This window comes from Amphibalanus amphitrite, unplaced genomic scaffold (assembly GCF_019059575.1).
Source record: "Amphibalanus amphitrite isolate SeventyFive unplaced genomic scaffold, NRLGWU_Aamphi_draft 000892F_arrow, whole genome shotgun sequence".
NCBI classification, from domain to species: Eukaryota; Metazoa; Arthropoda; class Thecostraca; order Balanomorpha; family Balanidae; genus Amphibalanus; species Amphibalanus amphitrite.
Genome location: NW_024882386.1, coordinates 182,244 through 207,209, shown reverse-complemented (window position 1 = coordinate 207,209; position 24,966 = coordinate 182,244). Strand labels below are relative to the sequence as shown.

At 50.8% G+C, this 24,966-nt stretch overlaps 3 protein-coding genes across 4 annotated transcripts in view; 1 reads left to right on the top strand and 2 right to left on the bottom strand.

Moving 5' to 3' along the window:
• Positions 1 to 476: 476 nt before the first annotated feature.
• Positions 477 to 3,304, bottom strand: LOC122367721 (zinc finger MYM-type protein 1-like). The gene is made up of 3 exons (XM_043341071.1): positions 2,696 to 3,304; positions 1,744 to 2,274; positions 477 to 815 (listed from the first exon to the last, which is right to left on the bottom strand). The coding sequence occupies exons 1-3, from the start codon at positions 3,302 to 3,304 to the stop codon at positions 477 to 479; spliced, it is 1,479 nt and encodes a 492-aa protein (XP_043197006.1).
• A 3,837-nt stretch (positions 3,305 to 7,141) lies between these two features.
• Positions 7,142 to 24,221, bottom strand: LOC122367725 (MAM and LDL-receptor class A domain-containing protein 1-like). 2 transcript variants are annotated; one of them, XM_043341076.1, is made up of 4 exons: positions 19,616 to 19,736; positions 10,567 to 10,744; positions 7,904 to 8,561; positions 7,142 to 7,413 (listed from the first exon to the last, which is right to left on the bottom strand). In XM_043341076.1, exons 2-4 carry the CDS (start codon positions 10,735 to 10,737, stop codon positions 7,352 to 7,354), a joined length of 891 nt encoding a protein of 296 aa, XP_043197011.1. In that variant the 5' UTR covers positions 10,738 to 10,744; positions 19,616 to 19,736; the 3' UTR covers positions 7,142 to 7,351. The 2 variants fall into 2 exon arrangements, with proteins under 2 accessions (XP_043197011.1, XP_043197010.1); XM_043341075.1 differs by lacking the exon at positions 19,616 to 19,736 and adding an exon at positions 24,040 to 24,221 and having other exon boundaries at positions 7,173 to 7,413.
• Positions 18,734 to 24,966, top strand: part of LOC122367724 (stimulator of interferon genes protein-like) — a 45,898-nt gene continuing 39,665 nt past the window's right edge. The window contains exon 1 of the mRNA XM_043341074.1: positions 18,734 to 19,493. Within this exon, the coding sequence (XP_043197009.1) occupies positions 18,780 to 19,493 (714 nt within the window). The 5' untranslated portion in view covers positions 18,734 to 18,779. The remainder of the gene's footprint in view (positions 19,494 to 24,966) is intronic.

Genomic DNA, 24,966 nt, shown 5'->3' with positions numbered 1-24,966 from the left:
ATGACAATCGGCAAATTTTGACCTTTGATGACCTCTGGTGACCCCAATATTGTTCTAAGATGAAAAATGACCGAAATACTTCCAAACAGCGGCGTAGCCAGGAATCAGCAAAAGGGGGGGCCATAGTGCTCGAGGGGGGCGACTTTTTCCCACGAGAGGGGCGCCATTGTCAGCTATCGAGAGGGCCGCGTCAATTCAAAAGGAACAGTCACGTCGTGTTTTTGCATGACTTACTAGGTGCTCCAAAATACGAGTATGAGACCAGATTCGCTGGGTTCTCATAAAACAAAATCCAGTAAAAACACCTTGCAACACAGTGTATTTTCCATGGGTTGATCTCGACTATTTGGCTACTTAGGATACAAGCTCAGGATGCGTCATGTGAACACTCATAAAACGCATCAATGCGACTTCTTCGAACTGACCGTTGGCCTGTCGGCTGTCGCTGGTCGGCGCGACGGCGGGTAGAGCCATGCCTAAAACCTCAGGCGCCGGTTTCCGGAGGCAAATCTGTTCAGCACGGCCTCACCGTCTAGAGGTATGTCTCGGTGGACATAGAGCATGGCCAGGCCGTTGAGGCGATCCTCCGTCAATGTGGACCGCAGGTACGTTTTCAGCCGTTTGAGCGCGCTGAACGACCGCTCGCTGGTCGCCGTCGTCACAGGCAGCGTGGCGAAGATGTGAAGGAGCCTGGCGATCACTGGGAACGACCCAGCCGTCCTCGCTTCTGCCAGAGCCTCGAGCACTGTTCGGGGCCGTTCGTGCGCTTCACAGCGCAGCCAGCGCTTTTGCCACAGGCGGAACTCTGCCTCCACCTTCGAGGACAGGGGGAAGTGCGATGTGAAAGGGAAGACAGGAAGGGGATTGGGAACGTATCGGACCTAATAAGATCTCGGAATCATGTGAGAATTGCTTCCATGGCAGATGAAAAGGAATTTAGAAGTAAAATCATAATAATAAGTAGCCCCCCCCCCCCACACACACACAAATAACGCACGCATTAAGGCACAGGCCACTGGCCACAGCATACACACACGCACTGCATACACGCGTGCACACAAACACACACAGGTGGTTTGCTTGCATTATTGGCTAGCCACGATTTAGTGCAGAGGAGGGGGTTAGGGTAAGTCCAGGTGCGGCATGGTTCCCTTAGCACGCAAACAACTCGCTAGTTTGAACCATGCCTAAAAATTTTAATGGTTGTTTGTTTTGTTGGTTAGGCTCTTTCAGTCTGACAAGACCATTTCAGAACCGGAAGGATGATAGGAACTAGGGAGAGACATTGGTCTGGGCGGGTACCCTTGTGAGTCACCGGGGCTGAACCCGTCCAAATGGATAGACCGGCCAGCCGGCAAGCGGCAGCCCCCCCCCCCCCCCCAAGTACTCACTGCACCCGGCTACGGGTGTACTCTCCTGGGAGCAGCGGTGCCACTCCAAGGAAGCAGCCTGCATGAGATAAAGTTGCCTGTCCAGCCCGGACCGAGGGATGCGGCGTGGAGGAGAAGGATTTGTTTGTCCTGAGGATGGAAACGACGGACGGGGTGAAATAATTGCTAATTTGTCTACATTACATTCGTAACGAATTCGGGCATTCAAACCGAATAGACAAACTGCGAACATTTGAGCACATTTCAATTCTAAAGAACTTTCATGCGATTTTAACTGGAAGTGGGAGCATCTTCTGGAGGTTCTCGCTCGGCTGAGCAAATGATAAGTTTTAGTCTCGTTGATCTGCCTGACCTGGTCGCTGCTGCAGTCAAGCAGACGGGAGTACATATCCACCGCTGGCCGGAGCTCCTCGAAGCTGGTCCTGGACTTGGTGCACACTGTCGGTAGCAGCGCGCTCAGGCGCACACCACGGCTGAGGTGGGAGCGGAACCTCTCGTTAATCTGTCCGAGGCAAGTGTCGATGAACGCCAAGTAGACGTTTATGCGGTAGTACTCGCGGGCGCAGTTGTTTCTCGTGCTCGCCACTTTAGCCCATCGAGGCATCGGCACGTCACCCACGGCCTCCTCCACACCGTCGAATAGCGAGTGGAACTTCTCGCTGTCTTCCCTGAGGCTTTGAAGTACTTCAACGGCGTCGGTGACACTGTCCAGAGCCTGCAGAAAGTCCTGGTTGGGGGACTGAAGACGGGCTGATAGCGGTTTGGTGACGCCGAGCACCACACACAGGATCTCCAGGCTCAGGCGGAAGCTGGGGGCGCTGACAGAGTCCAGGAGTGACGCCGCTTTGCCGGCCACAGAGCCGTCACGACTTTCGGCCAGAGTCTGCGAAACACAGCGCATAAGAAATGTAAACCGGACCATAAGAACAGCGTCATAATCACGCGGTAGTGGGTTAATTACATAGTTAAGGCGATAAATAACTAATATTTCCAAAGGACTTTAATCATGGGCCATGCACAGCCTGTACCGTTTACTTTATTGTTTAAATAATATGGTGTCAAAATACATTATCAGTGGTAAAAAAGTCACAAAATGCAACGGCAGTAGCCAGTAGCTCCGCAGTAGATCGGAACTATAATGAAAAACCGCTATATCGCATAAAGCCATCAACGAATATTGCCAACTAATTTTGATTGAACTCATTAAAAAAGATGTTATATTTAACGCTCACGTTAGTACATATTAACTCAAAGCTCTTACATTTATGGCATAATTAAGCGTAAAATCATCCATGTCAACTAACCGTGAGGGCGTGAGTTACAGCTGGCATCAGCTCTTTGAAGACCTCAGTCGCCTCCTGGTTCTCGACCCATCGGGTCTCGCATCGCTTCTTGAGCCGTGATCTTGAACTCTCGGGGCACTTCTCAGCGATACCGGCTTGCAGCGTCAGAAGCCGTTTGTTGGACTCGTTGAAGAAGTTTGTAACCGCATTCATGATGGTCACCGCTGCCCTCAACTCCTTAACTTCGGTCGCTTTGACGAGGCACAGGTTGAGAACATGCGACATGCAGTGAGTGTATGCGGCTGTGGGCACCTCTTTGCTGATGTGATGCTGCACGCCCTTTTCTTTTCCAGACATGGCGGCCGCACCATCGTACCCCTGGCCGACCATCTTGTCCTTGTCGATGTTGTGCTTGGCCAGGACGCCAAGAAGCTGCGACGCGAGACCTGCTCCGGTCAGGTCCGGTGCTTCCTCGAAGCATAGCAGCCGCTCGCGCACGCAGCTGCTGTCTGGCTGAACATAGCGCAGACAGACGCTCAGCTGTTCCTTGGAGCTGATGTCGGTCGTTTCATCGGCCAGCAGCGAGAAAAACTCGGCAGCCTGAACCTCACGGACGACTGCGTCCTTCATCACTGCATCCACGCAGCCGATCAGCTCGTTTTGAATGTGCGGTGATAGGTAAGTAGCATTCCGCCCCGCCTTGGCGAGATGCCGCTGGATGGTCTGGTCACCGCAGTCAGCCATCAGTTGAAGCGTGGCCCTGAAAGCTCCTTGCTCGTAAGCAGGAGCAGCGCCGCCGGCTGGTGGCTGGCCGCTGTCCCGGTGACCGCGAAGAGGCTGGCCGAGCCGACCCATGTGCTCGATGCATCGAAGCAGCCGCATAAGGACCCGGCGGTTGTTGTTACGCTCAGACGCCGCCGCTTTGTCTTGGATATCAGCGACATCGACTCCGGCCGCGAACTGCTTGCGGAAGATCCCAGCTCTCTCGGTGTTGGTGATGTGGTACAGCTGCTTCAGGTGATTTGTGAGGCTGCCGCTGCTTTCACTTGTCAGGTCTTGGTAGTGGGTGAGCGGAGTCCGTACTAGCTGTCCTGGGCCGATTCCCCGCGCCGCTGGCGTGCCAAACAGCACGCACACCTTGCAATACAGGCCTTGTTTTTCTGGCGAGAAGGAGAAACACTCAAACTTGCCAGAAAGATGTTGTGGACCGAGGTAGTTCCGCCGTTGTTTGCCTGAACACGTCCTCTCGGTGTATGGCCACTTGAATCCTGCAGGTGCTTCCCACGGCTTCAGAAGCGCCATGACATTAGCGCTGGAGAGGGTGGCGGCCCGACCGACCGCTTCGCCGATATCAGTTGTCCACGATGATGATACTCCGTGGAAGGTCCCAGGCTCAGGAGTGGCAATCCTGCAAACGATTTCCCTTCATTATCCAAGCGTGTTCAGATAGTGATTTCGCATTCACTAAATGCCTTGAACACAGTTCATATTGTGGTAATGAAATACTCTTTTTTTACAGCCATACAGCGGTAAGACATTAGGGCCGGGTTAAAAACGAGCGAATCAGTACATTAATTGTCCTCCCACGTGCAAGTACCGCTTCTAAATTATACGTCTTTTTATGGACATGTGAAAATTGCAGACCAGTTCGTGGCACAGCAGCCGAGCTAGAAGGTGTTAAACCATCAACCCTATCCTATCCCCTAGCAGTGCGTGGGAATCCAGGAGCCCCAGAGGGGCACCGGCCGGCTCTCGGCGCCTATCGCGCCAGGCCGGGAGCTGCAGTCCCTTCTAACTCGACACCTGGGCAACGTAGCTACACGCGGTAAGCGGCATCCGAAAGAGCGGCACTTGAAAAAGCGACGAATAAAAAGATCGAAAGAGGTCATTTCATAAAAGTCGTGCCGTCTCAAGGGCAGACTTACCCCGAGGAGCCGGCCTCTGTCAGGTCCGGCGAGTCTGGATCGGCGTCCAATGCCGCGCTCGGCGAGGTCATGGCCGCTGAGGACGGGTCGGACGGACCGCATCGGTCGGTCGGGGAGTCGGTCGACGCAGGCCCGGCCGGGACCGAGGATCGGGATAAAGGCCTGGGAAAAGTTGGTACAGTTAAGAAGACGTCAACTAGAATCATGATCTTTTCAGGCAGTTCCAGGGAGGCATACATGATGGCTGAATGCTGATGCAAATTAACAACGCTCAGCCGCCACCGTATCCGCGATGTTCGATGGGGATGAAATCAACTCACGATGATGAAAAATATGCGATAATACTTGTATATACCTATAATTGACATTCGGCCATTGCAACTCTCTCACAAGAGTGCGATTAGATAAACATTCATGCCTGGCGTTTCTTCATGCCCAACAAAAAGTTCGAAAACGCACAAATAATGCCAGCTGACTGACACACACCAAACCGCCGTTCTGGCCTAACATGGCCTCCAGAGAAACGTCACACGTCAAAAGTCATTCGGGTTCGGTTCGGGCCAGGAAATGATGAAGAATAATTGATTAGCTCTAGTCTAGGGTACCTGCTGAAGGTTCCTTTGCCATCAGCAGCTTTTAATTCGCAAAAAGGAGTCCACGTGCTACCCTCCCCCCTCCCCCCGACCACCTACAATGCGAGAACAACAAGTCTCGCTTCCTCCCACTGAAGTTCAAATTCGCCATTCTGCTCAATTATATTTAAATGATCGTTTTCACCTACCTTGCGAAATCCAAAATTGAGCGGTTCATGGACAGCAGCCGGGCGAGGCTACTGCTCTTCGCCTCTGCCCGCCGCTCCGCGCCAGATTTCTTCTTTCGCTTCGATGGCGGTCCGTCCATCACGCTTCACCAGTAGCGCCCAACGATATACGGCCTCGAACTAACGACAGAGCTCTGGACTCCACGTGCTTGGCTTGGTGCTTCGCAGCTCACTCGCAGTGGGACAAGCGGCTTTCGGCAGGGTGCCGCATGGCGCATTTGCCCGGTTACCATGGCAACCAGACGCAGGCGTCCTCAGAGTCGTGGCTACTAATTATTTTGCTCCCACTCTTGCCGGGCGGCCTCTACCTGCTTTGCTTCACATAGCCTCGACGACGTCTTAAGTCTTCCATAAACACATAAAGTCTTCCTTCCGTAAACGCATTCTGGTAGGTAAATACAAAGATCCTTGATGGCAGTGACGGGCTGCGGGGAGCCAATGATCTTATGGATTGGACGTCTGTGACTGCGCCGGTTTTAGTCAGTACTCGTGACTCTTGAGAGCTCGCCGTCAATTGTCAATTACGGATGTGGCGGATACGGTCTTCAGAAGGGTGACGATGGCTCTTGAGGGGGCGCTGTTGGATCTTGAGGGGGCGCCGTTGGCTCGAGGGGGCGCCATCGACCTAGATGTGGCGGCTGATGCGGGGCGTTCAGAACGGCGTTGTAGGGGTGCCACTTAACACAAATAGGAGCGCCCAGAAAGATGGTGCAGGGGCGCCACTTAACACGAATAGGGGCCGGGGCGCCCAAAAAGACGGCGCAGGGGCGCCACTTAGCATGAATAGGGGGCCACATCGCAAGCGGGGCTGTTCTGAAATGTTGCGCAGGGCAGGGCTGCCACCATAGGTGAAGCTCTTCTAAGTAAGACTGGTGGGAAAAGCCCTCATAATATTATGTTGTAAGCAGGGGCGTACCGAAACCACACTCAATAGAGTGGTGCGGAGGCGGACAAACTGCCAAAGGGGGGCGTCATCCTTCAAGAGGCACCCGCACCTGAGTGAGGGGATAAAAGAGGGGCGACTGCATGCGTAAGAGGGGCGCCTCAATGCGAAAGAGGGGCGCCCTTGATGTCTAAAGGGGCGCCTGTGGGGTCATAAGGGCGCCTTCACGCGAAAAAGGGGCGCATTTGAGGCATTTAGAAGCGTCTCTGATGCCTTTTGCACATGTAGGCGCCCATATGCAAAAAAGGGGCGCCTAATGAAAGCCATTATGGGGCGCCTCCAACGTCGTAACGTGGAAACGCGTTGCGGGATAAGGGTTATCCGAAGGGTCATGGCATTAAGGTAAGTGCGGTAAGGTGCGTTTACTCGCATTTCATCTTTTACTCATGTTCCCAATGGAATCACCTTGTTGGCGCTACTTTATTTTAGTTAGCGCTACTTGGGGCGCCATCGGGGCGGCTGGGCGGAAAGGGGGGGGCCATGGCCCCCATGGCCCCCCCCTGTCTACGCCACTGCTTCCAAACGTACTCATCAAGAGCTATCGACTGCTTTTTACTGCGTCTTTCTAGCCCCCTTAGTTTTTGAGTTAGAGGTGGGTGGTAACATATGCCCCCCCCCCCCCCACCACCACCACTAGGGCGAAGTTGGCTGAGACCGCCACTGGGGCGCGGGTTAATCAAAAAGACAACACAGTCTTATACATATAGAAGAGGCCACATCATAACATTTCGCATGAAAACACGCATCTCCTAAACAATGAAAGCATACCCATGTGATTCATATTTATCTTATCGGCGCCACATCTACAGGAACTGTAGCGTGTATGTATAGCGCTCACACCGGCCTCGCGCCGCGGCTGCCGGTCTCGGTACATTTTGCCCGTGTCGCGCTGCTGTCCTTGCGTTCTGCGGCGGTATCACGATGCCACGCCGCCCGTGACGGTACGTTTTGCCCCGAGTGCTCAGAAGAACTGTCTCGAAGGGGCAACGTCAGCGGATGAGCGAGCGCTGTTCCCGTGCCCCTTCATTTGGGGCGGCATTGCTCGGTCGAACTGGGAACAGAGCGAAACACGGGGGGTGATAGTCGGGCCAGAGGGCTCTGCATTGTGCAGCGTGCATGCAACTGCACAGCGCAGATATAGTTGTGAGTCAGTAACAGTAGATATCCTGCAGTCGTCGGTTAACGGCGGAAAGCGGGGACCGTGCAGGATATCACGGCGCGGATTTAGCCTGCAGCCGCTCAGCGTGACATAATCTGATGACATAGCTCCGGAGCGGTCAGGGTGCATCATGCAACAACCTCCGTCGGATGTGTTTTGTCGGCGCGATATCGTGCAGGGCGTCGCTTCCGGAACCAGCATCCTGCCTGTGGCTCAGTGACATCAAGACTGAGACTCGAGAATGTGAACGAGAAAAAATGCAGTGATTGCCGCACCCCTTTCTCCCCCATGAGACTCGAACAACTCTAAATGGTGGCAGTAAATGAAACAGTATTCCATAGTCACGAGTGTAGCCCGTAGCGCACCGGTCGGCTCAGCTTACCTTCGCAGTCGCCGGAGGTAAACGTGATGTCGTCCAGCGCGAAGCCGTACTTGCTGGCGTCGCCTTCGAACGTGACGCGGTAGCTCTGCGTCGCCCTGAAGCCGGCCTGGCCGTAGAGCCAGGTGAGCCGGCGGGCGCCGGTCTCCGAGGCACGCACCGACCACAGCACGGTCGGCTCGCCGAACTGAGCCTCATCCCCGACACCGGAGGTGACCACCTCGAGCAGCACGCGCAGCTGGGTCGGCTCAGAGGGAGACAGGTGCGCCAGCCAGAAAGCCACGCACGCGCCGCCGCCGCCGCCGCTGGTGGCAGCGGGCTCCAGCAGCGGCGACACCATGCGCAGCTGCTCGCGCCGGTCCTGCGGGCTGAACAGGTCGAAGTAGATGTAGCCGCCGGCGTCCCTGAACGTGTGGTCGGTGAGGAGGATGCGCGGCGCCTGCGCGGCCAGCGGCGCGGCCAGCCGCCACCGCTGCTGCCGCCGCTCGTCCGTCGTTGAGTTGCTCCAGCCGCACGCGTCGTGGGTGAAGTCGCAGTCGCCGGCGGCGGGCCGGCTCTGCGGCGGCGCCGGCGTGCAGTCCCCATCCAGCAGCACGATGTCGTCTACGGCGATGACGCCGTGCCGACCGGCGCCAGCGGCCCACGAGCCCTCCAACTCCAGCTGCCGGACAGGGAACGAGACAACGGGGCCATGACATAGATATTTGCAACGTACAATTACACATAAAGCAAGCACAGCGCACGCTTACACACACAAACACACATAAAGACAGTCCGTGATTCATCACTATGATCTCACTGGCGGATCCAGGCTTGCGTTTTGGGGGGGGGGGGCCAACTCATGCAGGAGCCAAACCTAGGGTACCCCCAAATCCTGTTTCTCATCGGATTTAGGCCACTTATTTTTCGTCACAGCCCTGACACTATGAATATTTTTTTTTTTAACTAAAAAGAAAAAATATATAAATGGTAGCCCACCCGAGCCATGCCTTTATATTACTTTGTAAACACTTACCATTGCTTTTGTCGACCAGTTAACCCGCTTCGAGTCAGTGCTTGGGTGCCTTTGCGGGCCGGGAGGTGGTAAAACACCCCCTGTCTAACTCGGCTCCTGGGCCACGCACTGATTGATCTATGTTTCATTATCGTTTGGGGGAGGGGGCAAACGGGACACTTTAGGCCTCTGGGAAGGGGGCATGACCCTCAATGCCCCCTCCCTGGATCCGCCAGTGTAAGAGACCATTGGAGCTGCATTTGGGTACCTCAGACGTCAGGGTACGCCCTCAGATGTATAGGACTCGCGTGGAGACCTCTTATGCTATAGTGGACTGAAAGGACCCAAAGGAGCCCGTCTAGGGCTCCCGGAAATAGACGTGGGCCCTCAGGAGCCCGCCAGAGCCCCCAATGAGGGATAAGTGAGGGATACCAAGTGCCTGCAATTGCATATTGCATAAGCCATAACGTATCAGTGGCAGATCCAAGGGGGGCCACATGGGTCATGACCCCCTTGGTGCCCGGGGGCACCACAGGCCTGTCAGGGGCACCACCGACCTAGCAGGGGCACCGGGCACCACCAGCCCGCCAGGGGCACCACAGGCCTAGCAAGGGCACCACGGGCCTGTGAGGGGCCCCACAGGCTTGTCAGGGGCACCCCAGGTCTGTCAGGGACACCGGAGACCTGCCAGGGGCACCACCGGCCTCGCAGGGGCACCATGGGTCTGTCAGGGGCACCAGAGGCCTAGCAGGGGTACCATAGGCCTTACAGGGGCACCATAGTCCTGTCAGGGCCCAGGGGCACCAGCGGCCTAGCAGGGGCATCACAGGCCTGCCAGGGGCACCACCGGTCTAGCAGGGGCACCACGGGCCTCGCAGGGGCACCATGGGCCTGTCAGGGGCCCCACCGGCCTCGCAGGCATCACGGCATCACGCAGGGGCACCTTGGGCCTGTCGGGGGCATCACGGGTCTGTTGGGGGCACTTTAGGCTTGTCAGGGGCACCACAGTCCTGTCAGGTCCCAGGGGCATCAGCAGCCTAGCAGGGGCACCCTAGGCCCGCCAGAGGCACCACAGGCCTGCCAGGGTCCAGGGGCACCACAGGCTTAGCAAGGGCACCACGGGCCTGCTGTCAGGGGCACCTCAGGCTCCCGTGCCCCCCCCCCCCCCCCTGGATCCGCCAGTGATGCCACACCACGCGAAACACCGCCAACTACCAGCTGCCGCGCCATAAACACGTGCCAACCACAGTCTTTTTTTTAAGGTGGCGACTCCGCTCGCGCAACTTTTGACTGACCCTCACTGCTACCATATTGCCTCCATATTATGCTGTGGAAAGCTTTACTTCACCAAGTGGCTAAAAACCTCCATCAAGGTATATTTTCTTAGCAATTTTTCTGACGTTTTGGGGGGGGGCCAAACAGGCCACTTTAGGCCTTTGGGGGGGGGGGGGCCATGGCCCTAAATGCCCCCCCCCCCCTGGATCCGCCAGTGTATGATCTGACCGCATTCTATTATGAATCACCCGTGACGCGTGAATCATCATCTGTATCACGCCTACCTGTCGCATATCTGCCTCCCACTGTCGCACTTCTGCAGGCTTTCTCGTGTTACTCATATTGGCAACCACCCCTCGCATGCACCTGGGGCTGGGAAGATCCCTTCCTGTCCTACCTGTACTCCGTCTGCGTTTTGTATAGGTGCCCGGGCCAGCCGCCAGCCGGCGCCCTGTGCGTTCACCAGTCGCCAGATGAGTTGACGCTCCCGCTGGGGCGAGTCGCGCTCTGTCCAGACGCGCAGGCCGCCGAGACGACCGCCAGAGCTGCCCACCACGCCCTGGTCCATGTAGTACCTGCAACACAATTACACACCGACAGTGGTAACCAGCAACCGTCAGCACATTAGGCGTAATGAACGAATTGATGCAATTTAGGAATTTTTACAGGTGCTTATTACGTATTTAGTGCTCCTTTTCTCTTAGAGGAGAACCGTGCAAAACGCCCCCCTTAACCCGCGCGGGGCTGGGGTCTCCAGCCGAACGCGCGGGGCTGGGGGGGGGGGTAAATTTTACCCCCCCCCCTGTTATCTCCCTAACTAATGGTCCGATTTGGAAAATTCAAACGCCAATCGAAAGATCTCATCACGAACAACTAAAAACATGTACTTAATTTAAAGTTTGAGGTCAAGGTCAGGTCAAGGGTACAAATTGCAAATGTCTACAGTATCGGCCTTGCACCGTAGTTGCCGGTTAGTTGCCGAAGAATGGAGTCATGGACTGAGACTGATTGCCCAAAACGTGTTCTTAGGCTACCAAGACAATATTCCTTGCATATGTTACCCATTTCATTAACATTCAGAGGTCAAGGTCAAGGTCTGGTCAGGTCAGGTCACCAAAAACAAAATATAGAAAAGGGCATGTGCGACACATGTTTTATGGGTCATTTTATTCATAGAATTCAATAGGCACACTCAATAGGTAATATGGACCACATCTGGTTGAATTTCAGGTCGAGGTCAGGTCAAGGTCAGGTCAAGTGAGGCCAAATTTTGAAGTTGGTTGTTAAGGCCTAAAAAGGTGTCTATGTGATGCAGTTTTTCACGGCGAATCGAATGGTGCTATTCTTGTTTCCGTACGAGGTCTAGAACTTCAAAAAAAAAATCATTTTTCAAAAAATTTGCTTGTCGTGACGACATAAAATTTTAAATAACTCCCACATTTTTTAACCGATTCTTCTAAAAATTGATATGCATGTGCACATGGAATACTTCTCTGACATATATGGGGTTTTTTTCGATACACGCAAAATTTTGGATTTTATAATTGTTTTCCCAAAAAAGTCAGTTTTCTTAAGAAAAAAAATTGGGCCAAAATCAAAAATTTTCAAAAAACCAAGACAGCCATTTGATAGACAAAGTAGAATCACGTATAACCTTTTTTGTTACGTCTTGATTCCCTTAAAAATGAAGATGTTAGCGGCGTTTGAAATTTTGCCGTTTTTGAGGCGAAAATGGCGAACATAACATCACTAAAACGTCATTTTCTCAAAAAATTTCCGAAGGATTTCGCTCAAATTTTCAGGGAACGTGTCTAATTGATGTAAGAAAAGGTACTGAAAGTTTGGCGGCGCTGCGCGCCGCCGTTTTTAGATATTGCAAAAATTCGCGAGGGGGTAAAATTTACCCTCCCCCAGCCCCGCGCGGGTTAACCCGCGCCCCAGTGTCAGTCTGGATTTTCCACGACCTGGTGTGTGGGGGGGGGGGGTGTTTGAACACCCCCCTTCTAGCTCGGCTCCTGGGCCACGTAGCGACACGCGGTAAGCGGCAATCGAAAGGACGTCAAAAATAAGGACGAAAACACTTAGGTCACTTTTTGGGTCAGGTCAAAGGTCAGGTCACCAGAGGTCACTTAAGGTAAAATGTTGACTATTTCAACATTTTGGAAACTGCCAACGGCTATCTCGGGAACCGATAGAGCTACAGCGCCGCGGAAAAGCGCATTCGATAGCCATTTTACAGACCTTTCTGAGCAATGTTCTCAGATTTGACCTCAGGTCAACGGTTTAGCCTCCAGAGGGCAAAAACTCCAAAAATAGCAGTTTTTACGAAAATCGTTTTTTCGGCGATAACTTTTGACTCAAAAGAGCCATGACATTACTTTTGCCAGCATCGTGTTCCTCTCGTCGAGACGCGTCGAATGAACTATAAGTTGACCTTGAATGGTCAACTTGAAAATTTGACCTTAGGTCAAGGTCATGACCTGACCGGAAAAGGTCATGTTGCATATCAGCCGATCCGCAACGTCGAGCCGAACACATATAAGGCGTTTTCAGCCCTCTAGCACGCCTCTATCAGAAGTTATTAGCGAAAAACTGTTCGATTTTGTTCGTGACCTGAGATGACCTCGGGGACATAACGAGGGGTCACAGTTGCCATTTTCCGGTTCAGTGTGTCAATTTTACCTACATCTCGATGTTTGAGATTGTCTAGAATGGCGTTCGTGCAAAACAGACGCTTTTCAATTTTCTCCCATTGACTTATAATGGAGAGGCCGCAAAATTGACCTGACCTTAGGTCACCGATATAAAAATTCCGAGATATACATTTTATAGATACTGTTACCCTCATCAATCGCTGAAAGTTTCAAAGTGATCGGTCACTCGGTGTAGCTATGGCAGACATTGAAACTTTTTATGAGGTGAGGTCACGTCAAGTGACCTGGTGACCTGACCTTGAATGACCTTGGTCTGAAATTTTCACAAAATGTGTAGAATCGATGTATGATAAGGTGTACCAAAAACGGCGGCGCTCCGCGCCGCCGTTTTTGAGATATCTGCGAAAAACCGAAAGGGGGGTGTTCAAACACCCCCCACACTTGGGCGCGGGTTAAAGAAAAACGGTGTGTCACCTCTAAACTGGTTATTTCACCATGCGTCATTAGGTATTATGTTAAAGTCTTATCTTCCGACTTAAAGGGACCCTCCCACCTTAACATTAGTTTTGAGTTGAGATAGCCAAGTTTGCGGCCAGGCTCAGAAACCACCATTTATCCTGGTCGCAACCCCCGCAGCTTTATGGTGTTCAAGAAATTTCTTCCCTTTACTTGCAGGGTGGGACCAGCGTGGTCCCTACCTCTTAACCATTACGGGAATCTGATGACGTCATCAGGCTTTCGAACGTCCGTTAAATGTTTGACTAAAACGTTTTGTAGCACGCGGTGGTATATGCTGCTTTGCGCGCAACAAATGCCGCACTTTCAAATAAAGTCGCTAGGAACAGCGGGGATCCCAAAAAGTAAACAAAAGTAAAAGTCTAATATCTTGAAAACCGGTGAATATTTTTCGATGAAATTTGGTAGATATTCGTTTTTGCTCTTTCTGAACCGAGCGACATCACTTTCATGCCAATTCATTAACTTTTTTGAAGGTGGGAGGGTCCCTTTAATTGAACCAGTATAACGCCTTTTGGGGCGACTAACGGAGCGAGCGAGAGGATAAGCCTTGCACGTGCGGAATTTCGAGGGGGTACCTCCAACTGACTTGTGCACGGCGCCCAACTAAGCGGTCTCTAGCGATGTGCCAAATTTGAGCACAATCGGTCCAGCCGTTCTCGAGATCTGGAAGCGGCACCCTGCACGTGCGCACGTGCAAAATGGGTCCCATCTGACTTTTGCACGGCACCCTACTAACTGGTCCCTAACCGTGTACCAAATTTGAGCGCCATCGGTCCAGCCGTTCCCGAGATCTGGAAACGACCCCGCACGTGCGCACGTGCAGCAGCACCCCAACTCTGGCATATGGATATATGCATTGCCTATTGGTTTCCTATCTACATGCCAACTTTGAGCGCAATCGGCCAAGTAGTTACCGAGATATTGCAACAATTATAAAACTGACACCTCTTCGTTTTGCACGTGGCACGTGCATAAGGGGTCACCCACATGCATCGGGAATAGTCCAATGCTTGGTAGAAGGAATGAAGCTACCCTACACAAATTACCGCATGTAAATCGGTCAAGTGGCTGCTGAGATATACCCAAGCCTCGCGAAAGCGTCCGCACGGCCGGCCGGCCGGCCGGCCGCTCATACTCAGAAATTTCCGTTAATCTAAGGAAAGACTCCGCTCGCTTCGCTCGCTCCATAACAAAATAATACGCAAGGCACTCGGATGTTGCATTCCAGCAAGAATGAGCTTTTGCAATACCTCTGCAAACAAGACGGTTGTTGTAAAACGCCCCACTTTGGTTGTGACCTGTTGATGAATTTCGTTTGCATAGACAATGCATTTAATATTCCGTTTTCACTTCAGCCGTACTACTCTATTGTTTAGGTAAATAGAAACGCAATAAGGTCGCGCATGGTCTTAGGAGCATCGAATTAGATGGAGTACCGTTTCGAAAACAAACGATACTTCAGCAATTGCAAGCAAAGTTGGCTGGCTCAATAAACTGACCCATTGCAAAAAATCACTGTTTGCAATGTTTTTGTCACCTCTTTACCCGACGGCAACAATACATCGCAATTAACCCACTTTTGAAATGTAAGACATTTTTACATGTGAAAATGGTATGGGCGTTTTACAAACCAGGTGCCTGGGCGTTTTGTGAATTTTACAATACCTGTGTTAAGCGGCATATCTAATCAGCAAACATTTCGCAAGCAAGCAGTCATTTCGCACTGCTTTTGGTAGACAATAGACTAGCCTTGCTTACCGAAAGCATCTCAGATCAAAGTGACGACTGAATAGTGAATAAATGTCGTTTAATTATGTCGTATTAATTAATGTCGTATTAATTATCTGTCGTATTAATTATCTATCGAACACCGTTTAAATTTTGAAAATAGGTCGGTAACTTTCCGAGATCTTAGGGGAGGGGCGAAACGCACCCCACCCCCATCCCCCACCCCCACGGATGGCAGGGCCCGCCGATAGCCCTACGGGGCGCGGGTTAACTGGGATAGCTCCGCCTGACAGCTTCGTATGACAGTTCCATCTGACAGGTGGGATAGATCCGTCTGCGGTCTGACAGTAATCAGACAGCTCCTTCTAACAAAGTGCACTTTACAGAGTGCAATGGCCTCTGGAGACAGTGCTCAGGGGGTGTGCTACCCCTGAAACGTTATTCTTATCGGGTTATCGGCAACTTTGCCCGCCGGATGCAGGTGTGCCTACGCCCTGCAGCGCCGGGGCGCTCACCTGGAGCACATTGTGGAGCGTCCGTAAAACACACACTGTACTAAAAGTATTTGTAGTGAAGACTTGAAACTTGGTGGATGTCTGCTACATAGGTGTGACCTAAAGTGGCCGAAGTTTGGTGATGATCTGAATAAAACTTCCGAAGTTATTCGAATTTTGGTGATGACCGCTTTTTTGTGTCACCCTGTAGTAGGACTGCTCCGTCGTAGTGGGACAGCTCCGTCTGACAGTAGTAGGACAGCTCCGTCTGACGGTATGGTGGGACAGCTCCGTCTGACAGTAGTGGGACAGCTCCGTCTGACAGTGTAGGACTGCTCCGTCTGACAGTAGTGGGACAGCTCCGTCTGACAGTAATGGGACAGCTCCGTCTGACAGTATAGTAGGACAGCTCCGTCTGACAGGTGGGATAGCTCCGTCTGACAGTGTAGGACTGCTCCGTCTGACAGTAGTGGGACAGCTCCGTCTGACAGTAGTGGGACAGCTCCGTCTGACAGTATAGTAGGATAGCTCCGTCTGACAGGTGGGATAGCTCCGTCTGACGGTATGGTGGGACAGCTCCGTCTGACAGTGTAGGACTGCTCCGTCTGACAGTAGTGGGACAGCTCCGTCTGACAGTAGTGGGACAGCTCCGTCTGACAGTATAGTAGGATAGCTCCGTCTGACAGGCGGGATAGCTCCGTCTGACGGTATGGTGGGACAGCTCCGTCTGACAGTGTAGGACTGCTCCGTCTGACAGTAGTGGGACAGCTCCGTCTGACAGTAGTGGGACAGCTCCGTCTGACAGTAGTGGGACAGCTCCGTCTGACAGTATAGTAGGATAGCTCCGTCTGACAGGTGGGATAGCTCCGTCTGACGGTATGGTGGGACAGCTCCGTCTGACAGTAGTGGGACAGCTCCGTCTGACAGCTAGTGGGACTTCTCCGACAGTAATGGGATAGCTCATCTGTTGATGGGGGTTAGTAGATATGTGTTACAGCGTATAGATATGTGTGTACAGCAAAAAATTGGTGGATCCAGAAACTTTGACGCTGCGGGGTGGGGGCATACTTCCAAGTTTCTCGAAATTAACCCGCGCCCCGCTGGGCTATTCAGCCATACGCGCCCTGCTGGGGGGGGGGGGGGCAGATTCTGCCCCCCCCCTGTCTAACTTCCGAACCGATGGTCGTAGAAAGACGGGGAAAACGGCAATCGGAAGCTCTCAACGAGGCGGATCTTAAGAGCCCAATTTTTTTGCTTAAGTAGGTCAGAGGTCAGGTCAAGGTCAGGTCAAGGGTACAAAATGCAAGTTTCTACAGTATCGGCCTTGCACCGTAGTTGCCGAAGAATGGACTGAGACTGATTGTCCAAAACGTGTTCTTAGACTACCAAGACAATATTCGTTGCATACAATGTCATTCAAAGGTCAAGGTCAAGGTCAGGTCAGGTCAGGTTAGGTCACCAAAAACAAAATATAGAAAAGGGCATGTGCGACACATGTTTTATGGGTCATTTTACTCATAGAATTAAATAGGCACACTCAATAGGTAATATGGACCACATCTGGTTGAATTTCAGGTCGAGGTCAGGTCAAGGTCAGGTCAAGTGAGGTCAAATTTTGAAGTTGGTTGTTAAGGCCTAAAAAGGTGTCTATCTGATGCAGTTTTTCACGGCAAATCGAATGGTGCTATTTTTGTTTCCGTATGAGGCCTAGAACTTCCAAAAAATCATTTTTCAAAAATTTTGTTTGTCGTGACGTCATAAAATTTTGAATAACTCCCACATTTTTGAACCGATTCTTCTAAAAATTGGTATGTAGGTGCACTTAGACCACTTCTTTGACATGTATTCCGGTTTTTTCGATAAACTCAAAATTTTGTATTTTATAAATATTTTCCCAAAAGTCAGTTTTTTGAAAAAAAAATTGGGCCAAAATCCAAAATTTTCAAAAAACCGAGATAGCCATTTGATAGACAAAGTAAAATCACGTATAATCTTTTTTGTTACGTCTTGATTCCTTACAAAATGAAGATGTTAGCGGCGTTTGAAATTTTGCCGTTTTTGAGGCGAAAATGACGAACATGACGTCACTAAAACGTCAATTTCTTAAAAATTTTCCGACGGATTTCGCTCAAATTTTCAGGAAACGTGTCAAATTGATGTATGATAAGGTACTGAAAGTTTGACGTTGCTGGCGTAACGCGTTTAGAAGTTATTGGCGAAAAACGGGAGGGGGGCAGATTCTGCCCCCCCCCCCAGCGGGGCGCGGGTTAAAAAACTCATTGATCTTCGATTCGTTATGAAATTCTGTGCGGTTTAACACAAACTTTTTTCATGAAAATGATTATGTTTTCGTTATATTCTCAAAACCTCAAATTTTCGTCGATTTCGGGCGCTGCGTGCTTATTTGCCCCAAATGCAATCCGCCCCTGGATCCGCCATGGGTACAAACCAAACGGGAAATGTAACTGTTCCGTCTGGTAGGTATGTGTAACGGTCAAAGCAACTCTTTTTTCAAAGGTCAAAGCAACTCGAGTAGGTAATAGGGATGTCATCGCTAACGGCTGTTGCGGATGACGATAACGTATCATATGACCAGCATGGGATGGGTGACTGCTGGCAGCCTTCCCGAGTGTATCCGTGCATGATAAGCAATCAGTGTCTTGCAGCTTACACTCTTGCCTATACCGTCGGCCGTCGCCTATACCCTTGCTTGCCATTGCTGCAATCAAATGTCCCTCTGACGTTCGACAGCGTATAGGCTACCGCGAGTCATCCATCCGGCATGACTCACGAGAGGGCCAGGGAGACGGGGGTGACCCGCCACCCGTGTCCCGTCCAACGGAACCACACTGCATATTGTATGCAGACACCACGAACGGGACTCTCATCCGAGAGGGGGCAGCATTTGACACGCACGGGTCTACCGCACAGCAGTGTACAAATAAACCACTGCACACTTAGTCCCGTACCGCGTCTCTTTGCCCTTGTCTCTGCCATTGAGCATCGCGATAAACATCTCACGGCGTCAGTTGATGAACACGAAGGCCAAGCAACCCCACCAACGATTAGAAGCATGATGTCATCAGAACTCGACACTCGCCGGCCGCCCCATGCTGATTCGCCAGGGCGCTATCGCCGCGCCACGCGGTCGGAGCGGACGGCCACTCCGTGTCGAGCCGAGCCGCACGCCGGGCGCCGGGAGGCGAGCTCCAGCCATGCCGTCGACTGAGGAGAGCTGCGGCTCGCTAATGAGCAAGCGGTGTTTCTGGCCGGGGGCGGTGGCTGTGCCTGTGTACGCCATATGGAGCTTTAATTACGGCCTGTGGCTCGCGTTCACTCAAGTGTGCCTGTGCGGTCTCTGCCTGACCGGCGCTCGCCTCCTTGTCTCGACCGGCGCTCGCCTCCTTGTCTCGAAGGGTGGCGAGTGGAAAGTGTGGCAGTGTTTGGGCCTCCCGACGGGCGCCGGGAGCCACGGCCTCCAAGAGCTTGACAAGCACACTTTCCTGGCGCTTCTGGGGATCGTTATTGTTCAGCTTGTGGTGTCGTCGGAGGTGCTATGGCTGATGCTCAGCCACTGGTTCCTGGTGCTGATCGCCCCGATACTGGCAGTGACTCTTAACTATGTCGGTACGCCGAAGGTTCTCCTGGAAGAGGTTTTGGAAAGCTCGCAAATCAGCTATGCCCAGGGCGCTGCTTGGGCCTTCTACATGGGCTATCTGACGAAGACACTGGACTACGACAACAGATCGGAGGCTAGCTTCAAAGAGCGCATGAATGACTATTTGACGAGCAATGAGCTGCAGGATGATACTCGAGCTTACACATCGAAAAATCGAATGCTGATAGTGGTGCCCATGAAGCGGGAAGCGTTGTTGAGTGATAGGGGGCTCACGGATCACGATCGCCATGGCCTTCTTACTCCGGAGAAGGTAAGCAATATACATAGCATAAGCAATTAGCACCTTGTACTTTGTAGGTAGCACCTTGTACTTTGTAGGTAGGATCTTCCTACATGGGTGGTACTGGTAGGGATTCGTGAAAATGGACTTACTGTTGACGTCACACCCCTTGAGACCCTACTTTTTTCGCGATCATTTTTGAATGAGTGGAAGAATTTCAACCGACTTTAGAAAACGGCCGCTTCAGGACCTGCCGAAGCTTTTACAATTAAGCAGGGGTGTAACTTTATGATATTGTCAGGGGGGGGGGGGGGGGGGGGCTCAGCAGTCAGCAGCAAAACTTTCCATATTTGGGATGTCTGTACGTACCTACCTACGGGTTTTCGACAGGAGGGACGGATCGGCCGGCTAAAAACTTAAACCTATAGATATTGTTACTGTTCTTTGTCAGGCCGATGCACTATATGTCTAATGGTATGGGTCAAATGCCTACACAGTACAGTCTGAAGTCCGTTTCCATTTGACATCGTTAATGGTAAAGCCTTTTGTCTTCTACGAGGTATACATAACAATTACATGTGCCACCGCAGTCTGATAGGTAATGCCATAGACCACTATATACGTATATACGATATATAGTGGTCTATGGTAATGCATATACATGCCTGCGTCTGCGTGTGAGGGTGCTTAATCACATGCTTGATGAGGGTGCTTAACGAGGGTTACAACTCCCGATCTGTTTTTGACTCGAGTATGAATTGGCGGCGCGAAGCGCCGCGAAAATTGGCAAAATCACTTGGCAAAACAGCTCTAAAACATGACTTTTGCAGCCTGTGTAACAAGTTTGATGCCAGAGGCAGAGCACCTAAGATCTGATCACCAAGTCAAGTGGCCTTGCATATAAAAAACTGAGGCCCTTTCAACCGTATAGCTTATATCCTAGAAGTTTGAGTTTGTTTTAAACTGCTCAGCACTTAGCAGTGCGTAAGGAATCGAAATCCGGCGAGTTTTTGGAAATTGGAGAAACTTTTTATGGATATCCCCAATCTGTAGCGTCCAGGACCGCTTTCTGGATCCGCCACTGGTCAAGAAACATTCAGTCAAAAGAAAAAGGCTCATAGGTACCACAATTCAGTTTTACCGTGCTGTGGGTTTTAGGAGCATATCTGTTGTCAATGGTACAGAAAGAGTCGATCAATCGACTCTGCAGCACTGCACAGTAATGTAAAGGTAACGGCGCAAGCAATTCGTGTAATTCGGATTTTATATCTGTGATCTTACGAAGGGACAATGGAGAAGTAAGCAGGACATACAAAAATTGGCCTAGGCATTGTTGGAGGGACCCATTTGTTTGGAGCAGTCGATCGCTTTTTACGAATCTTTTTATCTTAGCCTCTGAAATAATTGAAATAATGGGACGCCCTGCACGACGGTGAAGCTGACTGGAACTCAGAGACCCAGGCGCAGGTTTAACCACCGATCCACATCTACCCAGTAGCGGCGGAACACTTTCATTTAAGGGGGGGGGGAGCACTGCCGACTTTTGGTCCCATTCTTTCCATGCAACGCCCATGGGGCTCATGTTAACCCTCGCCCGTATGGGGGGGGGGGGGGTCGACAGGACGAAGCGAACCCTTCGTTTTTTTTTGCGAATACTCGCGTAAACAGCGGCAGATCGCGACGAAACTTTCAGTATACTCGCGTTAATCAATTTTACACCTACCCTGAAAATTTCATGACCCTTGTCCAAATGACCTTTGACCTGTGACCTGCTTTTCGAGACCATGTTTGGCCGGAATCGCAATTCGGCGCATGTCGACTCGCATTAGCCGCGCGTTTGCAGTCTTTTCGTGGTTTTAAGCGTTCAACATGGGATGTAATGTGGCTCCCATGCATTAGGGTGGATGTCAAGGTCACCGGAAGATCAAGTCAGGTCATTGACCTTTGATGACCTCGGTTCACTTTTTTCGAGTTTTACATGGTTCTAGACTAGATGCATTTAGGCTAGGTCGGGTCGGGTCAGGTCAGGTCAAGTGAAGTCAACCAGTAGGGGTCCTGCCAGGTATTCATAGTAGGTGTCAACCACCTCTGACAGCTTCGTAACCTATTAGGAGGGCACCAAAACTACTTCGTAAATGTCCATATGGTTGCCAAATTCCAATTCAGCTCCAAAAACTAGCCTAGAAACATGTAAAACTCGAAAAAGTGAACCGAGGTCATCAAAGGTCAATGACCTGACCTGACCTTCAGGTGACCTTCACACCCACCTTAATGCATTGGGAGCAACATCATATCACATGTTTGAAACCACGAAAAGACTGCAAACGCGCGGCTAATGCGAGCAGACATACGCCGAATCGCGATTCCGATTTACGACCAAGCATGATCTCGAAAAGTAGGTCACAGGTCAAAGGTCATTTGAGTCAGGGTCATGAAATTTTCGGGGTAGGTGTGAAATTGAATCACGCGAGGGTACTCAAAGTTTTGTTGCGATCGGACGCTTTTTACGCGAGTTATTCGCGAAAACCGAGGGGGGCGGGTCCGTTCGACCCCCTCCCCCTATATACGGGCGAGGGTGTTTACAAGTCCATGATCATCCCCCAACCTGGAAACTCATGTGTATGGTGGAAAATGGGGAAATTGGATGTTAGTGTCTTGCTATTTGTGTGTGTTTTGTCAAGAATTAAAAATTAATCAAGGGGGGCTCTAAGCTTCCCAAGAGGGGCTCAGTTCAGCACAGGGGGACTCAAGCCCCCCAAAGAGATATAAAGTTACGCCCCTGCAATTAAGATATTTTGTTGTCATTTCAATAGTTCAGGCACCTCTCAGTTCTCATTAACCCGCACCCCACTGGGGTCTGCGTATAATGATAGCCCCGGAAAACTGTCGATCGGAACCTAATTTCATTGACCTCGAGGTCACCGATGACGTCACAGGTCAGGTCAAAGTAAAAGTTATCGACAATTTGCTTGTTCACATTTTGGGCTCTGGTCACCGTCTTACAAGTCAGATCGGGCTCATTTTCGGTTTACATACTCGTGAGTAGATGCTTTAGATACCCTAAGGGTATCTAGTTTGGTATACCAAACTTGAACTTTGATTTTCAGGTCAGGGTCAGGTCATCACAGGTCACGGAAATCTAATGTCTTGCATCGGTCACGTGACACATGTTTTATGGTTCATTTAGGCCATAGATTTCTAATTCGATGTTGTTTATGTCATTCGAGGTCATTTTGAGTTGAATTTAGCTTAGGTCAGACCATTTTTAGGTAAAAAAGATTAAATTTTAAAGTTGAAAATTTTTAAGAAAAAAGTGTCTATCGTATGCAGTTGGGGCTTAGGAACACGATGGTGCTATTTATATTGGTGTACGATGTCAAATACGCACACAAAAAAAATATTAACACCGTTAGCGGTGTAATTGCACAGTACATATCTGAGCACTTGAGGAAGGTTAATTTAGTCCCTTCCCCGCTTAAATTACTCGCATTGGCTTCTAAATGAGCACCAAGAAGAAGCTAATAGAACACTGTTAGGAGGGTTGGGTGTTTTACTACACCATGATGTAACGTTAACGGTGTTAACTTACCCTGAAGCTTTTTTAAAAGTATGCTATTACCCCTACGTTACCCCATTTACGCGGTTACAAAACACCCTAGAAGACCTTTTCAACAAATAGTACATATCTGCACACAGAAAAATATTGACACCGTTAGCGGTGTAATTGCACAGTACATATCTGAGCACTTGAGGAAAGTTAATTTAGTCCCTTCCCCGCTTAAATTACTCGCGCTTCCAAATGAACACCAGGAAGAAGGTAATAGAACACTGTTAGGAGGGTTGGGTGTTTTACTACATGTAGCAAAACACCCAACCCTCCTAACAGTGTTCTATTACCTTCTTCCTGGTGTTCATTTGGAAGCGCGAGTAATTTAAGCGGGGAAGGGACTAAATTAACTTTCCTCAAGTGCTCAGATATGTACTGTGCAATTACACCGCTAACGGTGTCAATATTTTTCTGTGTGATCTACGAAAACACTCATCTACTAAAAATATACTTGTACGATTCTATTAATACAATCTTTTTACTTTTATAAACCATATTATAGCTATCAAAACACGTGCATATTAAAATAATACCGTTGACTAATCTTAATATTTCAGGATACATAACATCCGTAGCTTCCTGCAAATGTCCAAACAAAGTGCCTCAACGAATACAAGACATGTTTATTCGCATGTTTCAAACACTGGTGTCGTAAACCAAGTGTAGCCGCTCCCCGGTGCTCCACCAAAAAAGGACGTGCTCCGCGACTGGCTGTATTGCACAACGCCAACACTCGATATAGGTACTCGCCAACACACGCCTTTGCGCGACAATACTTGCCGTTGCTGCGAAAGAACAACATCGTTCAACGCCATGACACTGAAAACGACAACGAACATCCCTAAAACATCGTTTCTGAATTTTACGTAAATAAATAGCTAAATCGATCGGTCTGGCTCAAACTTTCTAACATTGAAACATCGAACATCAATATCAATCAAAAACTTATCAGTACAGATAGATTCTTACCGGCAATTGCGCCCTCGAATGATATACTGGAACTCCAGCTGCACTCGGTGAAGCGGCTCAACGCTCTCCCGTTCGTCACCTCTCTCGTCACTTATCGAGCGCTCTCCCGTGCACTCTCCCGTTCGTTGTGCGCTCACACTCGCTACGGGCCGTATAGCTCTCCCGCTCGCCACTCAGACCAGACTGGCCCCTGGCCGCCGCCGCTCTCCCTCACCGCACTGACCCGGTCCATCGCTCCCGGGCACAGACACCACGTGACCTAGCCTGAGGTCACAGACAGAAACTAAACTAGAGCGCGCAAACAAAGAGCCAGACCGAAACCAAAGAGCAGAACAGGGAAGGATAGGGCACGGTAAAGGAAACGAAAAGAAAGAAAGGAACAAAAACATAATAACGTAGTCGGCGGCTACACTCCCCCCTTGACCGCCAGAAGCGGTCAACTATCGCCGCCGCCGAGGTCTCTCCGACATATGCACACCTACAAGTTACAACTTCTCGGATCTTACCACTAAGTACTGCGCCATCTAACAGTTCCAGCTCACGCAGGCGAGCCCACCCGTGAGCCCACGCTCACAAGGACACACTCGTGAGCCCACACCCGTGAGCACACACCCGTGAGCACACACCTGAGCCCACACCCGTGAGCCCCCGCCTGTGAGCGCAATGTCGCGACCGCGCACCTATTTCTCACGCTTGTGAGTCCCTAAACACCTATACTTACCGATAACTAAATGAAAACTTCCGACTGAACTTCCGAATCGTCACACGACTCACCTGCTACAAGTCTGTGTTTGGCAGTATCACTACCAGTTTGTGAATCGGTCTGAGGAGCAAAGAGCTCGCAGTCTTTACTGCGACCTTTCTGACCAGATTGTCACTGCTCGGGAAAACTCTCTGTACTCTACCCATCAGCCACTGGCCTCTGGG